Here is a 9,563-nt window from a genome sequence, read left to right as displayed (position 1 = left end):
ATGTTACCAGCAATGAAAATAAATAATAGTTTAGAAGCTTACCTACCTACTTTAATTGAAATTTTATTGTGACTACAACATTGAAATGGATACATAATGTGAACTAAGAGTTACTATTGAAACATACATTTAACATTATTTTGTTCTTAATAAAATTACCATTAGTTATAACACAATAATAGTCCGAGAAAATGACAAAGTAAGTTTTTAACTTGTCCTTGACCCACATTTAAGACAGATAATAAACATCTCGTGACTGATAGTACACGCAAATGATACAGGAAATTAAAATTATCGCTTTATTCAAAAATTGTTTCAAAATTATCTAATATATTCATAATAGTAAGCTGTATAAGTAATAAGAAATAAAAACAAGTTTCGAAAACCGCAGCCATCTACTGGCATTTCGTGGAACTGTTTCAAGAACTGAACGCATCGTTCATTTGACGACATTATTGGCATAGTTCCAAACGGCGGCGCTGTAGTCTAAGTAAACTGGAATCACCTTAATTGTTATGATTGTTAATATTATTATATTGGTGTGTACAACCAACACCATTTGACTTACAATTGGAAAAGTGCACCTGTCCTTCCTTAGGATCGTTGTCAATACTCGTTGTCCAACTGTTGTTGTAATGTTGTCATACGATCGATATGATAATGGTTAAATGACCATAATTACCAAAACACGGGGTCTCGGTTAAATTCTCCTTCCGAGTAGTGTCTTTATGAAAGATATTTGGTATTCGGGATCTGAATGTACATATTCGTTCTTGTTTCGTAAGTGTATCCGATACCCGAAACAGTAGAAACTCCTACCTTTACCTACGTATCTTCTTTAACGACGGTTGAAAAGCAATCTTGAATAATTGACAGAAATACGTAAAACTAGTTATATTTGGAATCACCCGAATTTTCTGCTTCGATTGCTCCCGGTCTTATTATTCTAAGACTAATTTTACTGTCGCTTGAATGTTTTGTGGTTCCCGTTAAATCTCGTATCCTGTGATATTTAGCCATCAACAGAAAAAAGGGATTTTAAAAATATATTTATGAATTCAGCAGCTATAAGATTCGTGTAGTTAAAAAAAATTAATTAGGTACTTTAAAATATAATTAGTTTAAAAATTTAATTTAGTCGCTTCTTCTTCTTCTGAAATACGTACTCAACAAATGTTTATGATTGACTTACACGGTGAAGGAATAACATCGTGTAATAAAAATCAAACCCGCAAAATTATAATTTGCGTAATTACTGGTGGTAGGACCTCTTGTGAGTCCGCGCGGGTAGGTACCACCACCCTGCCTATTTCTGTTGTGAAGCAGTAATGCGTTTTGGTTTGAAGGGTAGGGCAGCCGTTGTAACTATATTTGATACCTTAGAACTTATATCTCAAGATGAGTGGCGCATTTACGTTGTAGATGTCTATGGGCTCCAATAACCACTCCAGTAACCACCAGGTGGACTGTGAGCTCGTCCACCCATAGAAGCATTAAAAAAAACATGATAATACTTTTTGATTGCTTGCATTTACATACTTTGTGATAGTGTCATTTGTATAATTTAACTTGAAAAAAAAGTGGATGAAATTACTTGTATTTTTTTTTCTATCTAATCGCTAGTAGGAATATTCCAGCTACGCTCGGACTGGAGCTTGTACTAAATTTACAGATAATAGTATGTTAATTTACTGTGTAAATAAATTACAAAAAGATTAAAATTTCATTATTTGTGTTCTGTCTTATAATAATAATTCATTGATGCTAAAATTTTTACTGTGCCGAGTACTACGAAACGGACAATATTGTTTTTGTAAGATTTAGATCAAACCATAAAAGTAGTTTTAATTATGTCTACGACTCTTTTTTTTTTTTATTGCCTTTGTAGGCAGACGAGCTTACGGCTCACCTGATAGTGAGTGGTTACCGTCGCCCATGGACTTCAGCAATGCCAGGGGCAGAGCCAAGCCGCTTCCTACCGCTTAATACTCTCCACAAGCCTCTTTTAAAGAAGGACATGTCATAGCGCGAAAAGGTTAGTTTAAATGCAGTTTTCATTAAAAATCGATATCTTGAGGTGATTGTGGCCGAATTTCGATCATTGGGCGAACACTTGTAAATTACATTTAAAAAAAAAACGGTGTTGGTCTTAATTTGATTAATGCTTTTCTTACGTGCGGGGGTGCTCACCAATATGTTTACGTTTCATTCGATCCGCCATCGTTCTTCACGGAAACTTGTCAAGAGCATTAAAGCAATGATATCTGGAAAATATCGCGAAACATTTATCCACTAGTATATTTTATCCTAAGCGAATTAGACTCAAACGAAGCTACTAGGAGCCTTTTGTCGTAGCCGTGCTGGTTTTATTCCATACAGCTTCACGAGATCTGTACGTCAAGCATGAAAATCTATCGAATTCGTAATGTAAATGTATCGAGTCCTCCAGTCGTCGAGCCCTTCGTCGCAAGCGGTGGGTTCGGCGAGGACGGTGACCGGGAAAGCGTTAAACGTTAATTTCATAGTTAAATAACCAAATATTTCCTATTGCTTTACGTTGAGTAGGTTCGTTGATTTTGAAATATTTCATTTTCTTAGTTGTCGGAAATTTAATATCCAGGACTGACGTTGGAGCCAGCATTACAGCAGATGTAATGTACAACGATATGTGTATCTATTGGATAATATTAACAATTTATACATACATAGTATGTTTCGGTTCCGCTTCTCAAATAGAAAATACGCAACCTCTATACCTATATAACATGATTAGATTGTGGCATGTCTGTCTACCCAATAAGTAATATCGATTCAGGAGCGACTAGAGGTATAAAGTTGATATATATAAGTACTTAAGGAAGTTGTTAAAAAATCTAGCTTCTACGTAAAGGATACTGGTATATGCCCGCCACTTATTCCCACCGTTGCGCTATGAATCTTTTATACCTAGCTAGATTCCGATAGATCTGCGACGACCGCGTGAAAAGGCTCTGAACGAAGAGGTTTTAGTTTGAAGAAAGTTAATTTATCTTTAATTCCGCAATGAACTATATCAGAAGTTAACAGGAGACGTATGAATTTAGTTTCCGACTTCGTTCACAAGCTTCCGAGATGACGATGGGAGCTAAGGTGACGCTTAGCTTAAAATTGAGAACAAATAGACTATTGATAATTTTAGATTATGTACGAGCTATGAGCTGCCTTGCTATTTATGATCCCGGTAATCTCTAAGGAATCTGAATGCACGGCAGTTTCCGACAAATACCTCAAAATCTGAATATAGACAACACCAGATTTGACTCTTAAAGAATGTAACTTTTCAATGAGCTTATTTTGCGTTCTCAGAGTTAGTTTCAGAGTAATTAAATAGAAAAAAAAAGTAGTGAAATAAAGGACTTTGAATAAACATTTCATATATTGTCTAAATTAATTAATACCACTATCACCGGCCGATCGCCATTCATATTCTACTTCTATCTACCATGTAATCGTGTATAGAATCGGTAGTAAAGCCGTCGTTCCATAACAAACCATAAATAGCAATTGAAATTTTAAAGCAAAGCGAAATGAAACAATGTTTTAACTTTCAAGTATTGTTTCGAGGAATCGTGAACTCCCGAGCTAAGCGTCGTCGCTTCGTTACAAAAATCAATAGCATTAGTAAGTTAGTACAAACGAATTATACGAATCTCTTTGTGTGCGTCACGAAGCTTTCGGTGTGCGGAAAACAAAAAAAAACCACGAGCGAAATTCTTGTAATAAAAATCAATCGGAGCGGAGAGAGAGAAGGCGCCGGGTGCGGGGCGCCGACTGGTCGCCTGCGTCCGGGAGGACCTCCCTCTACCTCCTTTTGCATAACTACACTTGCTATATTGCATCCGTTCATTGGAACTTTGACGAAGTTTCCCTTCTTTGTGTCATATTATTTTGTGCTTTTAATTCAATTATTTCATTATTTGTTAACAATAAACGGATTGGTATTAGGTTTTTTCAATCGAATTGTAAATAAACAAGGACAGATATGCTATTGAAACGTCTGCGGCACAGTCGTACCGGTCGTGTTCGAGAGGGACGCTTCCGAGCGACCGCGCGGCCGGCTCCCAGCAAAAAGGCGTTTGTTTTTATTTCTTTGGCGCGGAAAAAATCAGCACGCGCCCGCCCTGCACCTCCTAAACATGCGCCACGCAGCGACGCAGACTCGACCGGGTGTGTGCCGAATTCACTTTCATTTGCGACATTTCATCGTTTCTCGAAGGTCATCTTGCAGTTGCGGGCAAAGTTGAAAGCTCGGCGTGCATGTGTGACGCGAGCGAGTGCTTTCGGCGGCCACCGCTGACCGACTAGGTGAGTTGAATGAATTTCGCGCCCTCGTCTACGCGGATTTCGTTTTCCCTCACGTTTATCGGCACCCCGTTTTACACTATCCTTCGTCTTGTCGTCAAGACGGTGTATCCCGCGATGTTTTGAGAACGCGCGCCAATTCATACACCGGTTAAATTACGTGAAAAACAATGGTTTAAATCACTCATTCTTTACCGAAACAAGAGTTATTCGTTTGTTACAATAAACAAATACTCATTCCCTTGGTTAATATTTATAAGATAGTTTAAGATACCAAAAAGTTTCTTTACGGTTACACAGTTAAAACTTTAAAATTTCACGGCTTAAAATTGTGTTTTCTTCATTCTTCTTTATATAGTTAGTTCTTTATATTGTGTCGACGCAATAAAAAAGAAAAAAGTTTAATCTAAGCTGCGGTTATGAAATTCCTAGTTATTTTAAGTCAGAATGATTGTAATGTATAAAAGTTTGTCATTGTTTGCTTAAAATGTTTTTTTAATCAACTATACTCGTTTACTAGGAAATGCCGAGCCACAATCTAGCTTTAGTGAAAAATGAATTACAATTGGCGCAAGAAGACGGTGACTCATTTTATTCCCAATGTTACGTACCCAGTCAAGTAAGTGATCTGTTATCAAATATTCAAAGTATTTGAATTAGAATTTCCATTGTTGGTGACAGGATCAGCGGTCCATGGGCTCCAGCCACCACATACCATTAGATAGGCCGTGAGATTATTGACCCATCTATGCACTAAACAATATTAGAGTAAATGTTTTGTTAATGAAAATACCATTTTAATACTTACCAATTTTAACTTTAATCATAAGATTTATTATAAAATGTTTCGTTAGAATGGTAAACGAGCTCACGGCCCACCTGGTGTTAAGTGGTTGACTAAGCCCTCTCCTCCTCCGTGTGTCGTGTTCCTCAGTGCTGAGGATCGTGACCTTTACGGAATACATAGACATCAAAAAGTGAATGCCGTTACATGAGGTTTAAGCTTCCATTGTAAAGTATAACAGTTGTTTCATCACTGCAAATCTGATCGCATGAAAGCTTCGCGACAGAAATATATAGATAGATGGTGCAGGGTCACAATACGCCCTTTCACCAGTAATTAGGCAAATTATAATTTCCGCAGATTTGACTTTTATTATACTCTGTAATACTTTCATTGTGGAAGTCGTTGAAATCGTCTTGACCTAAAGGACAAGACGCCTGGTTATATTCGTATCGAATGATGCGACTATGCCGGTGTTCGAATCCTGCAAGCAGGTTCCAATTTTTCTAATGAAATACTTACTTAACAAATGTTTTTTTTGTTGAGAGATTACTGGTGGCCCGGAGGCCTTTCCAGTTTTACCAGGACAAGTAAAACTGGAATCACGCCACAAATCACGCGATCATAATAATATTTACCACCGCTAGTGCCGTGTTTCAGCGCCGTGGTTTTTGATAAATTTCTTGTTGTAATAATCAGCAATCTTTTATAATCATGAGGTATATTTATTGTTGTATACGACATTTTCAAAAATTCAATAAACACATTTTATGAGTAAAACGAATACGACATTTAGATTATTCATATTTAATTTATTCGTTCCCTTTCATAATCTATTTTTGATGGCATGAAGGATGATACAAGTAGGGTCCATTCCCGATCCTGCGGACCAATTGGTAAATAGTCGACGTAAATACGATACGATTGGTAAATACATCATTTCGGATCCACCACTAACGTTGCTTTTAGGCATCTCAAGCACCGGTTAACGTTCTCGTCGAACCCGTCGCTTGCGACGAACCGCCGACGAACCGGCTCGGCGAGTAGACTAGCCCATAGACAGATCACTGAGTTTATCGCCGGATCTTCTCGGTGGGTCACGTTTCCGATCCGGTGGTAGATTCTGCGAAGCACTGTTAGGGTTAGTGTTAGCCACGTCGTCAGGTTTGAGCCCCGTGAGCTCACGTACTAGTTAAGCTTACGCTGAAATGGTCTCTCAAGATCATCAGCTTAAGTAGGAAAAAAACCTACAAAACTTTTTCGAACGGGTAAATATGTGTGAAGATTACGTTTTTTACATTACATTACATTAAAATGTTATTTACCGTTAGACTATAATAAAGTGTCTCTTACGTCATTTAGGGTTGACGCTATGTACACTAAAAATATTCCTGTTTTAATTTATAATAAAATGTTCAATTTGAGTGTTAGTAAAAAGAGAAAATGTTGTTGATGTAATAAAAAGCAGGCGAACAGTTTGGAGGAGCTGGTCCCACTGGCGCCGGCGGGTCCGGCCGCGACCCCGGTCTGCGTGAAGCAGGAGCGCGTGGACTCGCCGCCCGCGCTGCAGCTCGAAACCTTGGAGTCGGTCCCGCAGCGCACGGTAACACCACACGATAACCCATCCTCTTATCGAGGCCTCCGCTAACTACATATCCGACACAGGTGACGGGGCGACGCAAAGTGGCCGTCGACCAAAACATGTCTTGTCGGATTCCCCGGAATCCACTCTGGTCCTTTTAGGCCTCTCAAGCACCAGTCATCGTCCTCGTCGATTATGACGAAGATTTCGACGAGCAAACTAACCCATAGACACAGTTCATTGAGTTTCTCGGCGGATCTTCTCAGTGGGTCGCGATTCCGATACGGTGGTAGATTCAGCGCAGCATTACTCTTGCTACTAGGGTTAGTATTAGCAAATTGGTAGGTTGAATCCGTGAGGTCACCTACCCGTCTGCGAGAAGCTGGTAAAGCCCCTTAAGGTGCCAGCCAATAGGTAGCAAAAAAAGCACGGTAACTAAACGCGGAAATGATGGGATCTCGAAAATCGACAGAACTCAAACTAGTAACTAATAGGAATACAATAATATAATTTAACACAATGTTTAGTAAAGTATGTACATACCTATTTAAATCGATAATCTTTTACTAGAAAATAATTTAGATGCTTTTTCCGTGACTTGATATATGTACTTCGGATCCCCAGCGCATTTACATTCAACAACTTACCATCGCACCGCCCGCCACCGGAGTAGAGTTTATCCATACTACCTGAAGCCACTGCGTTTATCCACAGTGCATTTCCCGAGTTTTTTTTTGCCACGTACCATGCGGCTTTGCTTCCCTCCACGGTGTTTCCTGAGCACTATGACATACCCTTTTTCAAACGAGGCTTGTGGAGAGTACTTAACGGTAGGCAGCGGCTTGGTACTGCCCCTGGCATTGCTGAAGTCCATGGGCGTCGGTAACCATTTATCATCAGGTGGGCCGTATGCTCCTCTAGCTACAAGGACAATAAAAAAAGTTATTTTTATTTAGAAAAAAAACAAGAACTAATTTTTTCTAAGTTACGCAGTGCCGATTTTAACTCGCAATACCTTTTTAGTGCTAGTAATATTTTCCAGAAATCAATTATAATAAAAGTAAAAAATATCGAGCAGTTTTTTGTTTTATGGACTATTTGGTGCCCCTTTGTGATTAGCGACCTGGGGAATGTTGCCCATTCTCCATTCCATCTTTGTAAACACAGAGTTGTACGCTGATAGAGCGGCATCTGTCCTCGCTCCACGGGGAAGCGCGCGAGCGACCCGAGGCCAGCGACTTCACGCCGCTGCTCGCCGTCAAGGACGAGCCGTTGTCGGAAGGCGGTAGGTACACGGAACTAAACCCTTAACCTATTTAGTTCGTCCATCGTAAGGCAGGTAGGCAGCGGCTTGGCTCTGCCCCTGGCATTGCTGAAGTCCATGGGCGACGGTAACCACTCACCATCAGGTGGGCCGTATGCTCGTCTGCCTACAAGGGCAATAAAAAAAAAACCACAAAACGCTCTCATGAATCACCCCGATTAATTAATAAAAATACAGCCTTAAGTGTATCCATAAAGTTTTGATCAGCTGATCAGCTGTTATACGCAGGCAAATCGACCACAGTATAAAGAATGTCTGTATCAGACAAAAATCATTTTTTACTGTCGTGATTGCTGCTTGTCGGAGGTGTTTCCAGCTTCACCAGCTCGAGCAGCCAAGAGCCAGGCGATGGACGAACACTTAGGGGCACCTTCCGGCGCTCGGGAGGCGGCTATTAATGCGTTAGGTGTATTCCATTTTTTACTGGTGGTAGGACCTCTTGTGAGTCCGCGCGGGTACCTACCACCACTCTGCCTATTTCTGCCATGAAGCAGTAATGCGTTTCGGTTCGAAGGATGGGGCAGCCGTTGTAACTATACTTGAGACCTTAGAACTTATATCTCAAGGTGGGTGGCGTATTCACGTCGTAGATGTCTATGGGCTCCAGTAACCACTTAACACCAGGTGGGATGTGAGCTCGTCCACCAATCTAAGCAATAAAAAAAAAATTATACTCTGTAATACTTTTATTGTGGAAGTCGTTGAAATCGTCTTGGCCTCAAGACGCCTGGTTATATTCGTATCGAGTGATGCGACTGTGCCGGTGTTCGAATCCCGCAAGCAGATTTCAATTTTTCTAATTTGTATTCTACAAACTATCGAACGTAAGGGGTGACCATTGAGAAAAATCAGCAATAATTTTTTACTACTGTTAACGTGCAAGCATTCCTTTGACATTTGTGTAACTATACTGAGACCTTAGAACTTATATCTCAAGGTGGGTGGCGCATTTACGTTGTAGATGTCTATGGGCTCCAGTAACCACTTAACACCAGGTGGGCTGTGAGATCGTCCACACACCTAAGTAATAAAAAAAATTCCAAAGAGCAACACCAGCAGAGCGGCGAGGACACCAGCGACTCTCAGGCCGAGCCGGCGACCCGGGGCAGTCCAAAAAGTTGGACCCCGACTGACATGGACAATGCCTTGGAGGCGCTCAGGAGCCACCACATGAGTTTGACTAAGGTATTGTGATTATAGCTAGTATTCCTTCTTGGACAGGTCATTTATTCCACGAACTATAATTTTCCCTTCAAATGTAAGGTCAAATAAGATATGGTGTGATTTTCTGTTTTCAATATCTACAAACGTATCATAATTGTACCAAATATATTATGAGGCAAGAATCGGTGAACATGGACACGAGGGGTGCTCCGCAGCGCGCGAGGTGCTGTGGTCCGTGGTCTGATCGCGCGCCGCCACAAGACGCTGTATCACAACCACGGTCCGACAACATTGCTGAGTTATCTTCATTTCATTTTAATGGCCGTTTATAAACAAAGTACCTATAACGATTGAATGTTTGTGATTGT

The 9,563-nt window shown here is 40.2% G+C and overlaps 1 protein-coding gene across 5 annotated transcripts in view; it reads left to right on the top strand.

Moving 5' to 3' along the window:
* LOC101739964 (uncharacterized) overlaps positions 1 to 9,563 on the top strand; it is a 36,254-nt gene that overhangs the window by 20,438 nt on the left and 6,253 nt on the right. Inside the window, exons 1-6 of one of the 5 annotated variants that reach the window (XM_038013775.2) lie at positions 2 to 199; positions 4,256 to 4,344; positions 4,862 to 4,960; positions 6,591 to 6,728; positions 7,875 to 7,992; positions 9,077 to 9,216. In XM_038013775.2, the coding sequence (XP_037869703.1) occupies positions 4,865 to 4,960; positions 6,591 to 6,728; positions 7,875 to 7,992; positions 9,077 to 9,216 (492 nt within the window). In that variant the 5' untranslated portion in view covers positions 2 to 199; positions 4,256 to 4,344; positions 4,862 to 4,864. Of the gene's footprint in view, position 1; positions 200 to 4,255; positions 4,345 to 4,861; positions 4,961 to 6,590; positions 6,729 to 7,874; positions 7,993 to 9,076; positions 9,217 to 9,563 lie in introns of those variants that run through there. The other 4 variants (XM_062671286.1, XM_062671285.1, XM_038013778.2 and 1 more) reach the window with 4 other exon arrangements.

This window comes from Bombyx mori, chromosome 11 (genome assembly GCF_030269925.1).
Source record: "Bombyx mori chromosome 11, ASM3026992v2".
NCBI classification, from domain to species: domain Eukaryota; kingdom Metazoa; phylum Arthropoda; class Insecta; order Lepidoptera; family Bombycidae; genus Bombyx; species Bombyx mori.
This window is presented reverse-complemented; position numbering and strand designations above follow the sequence as displayed.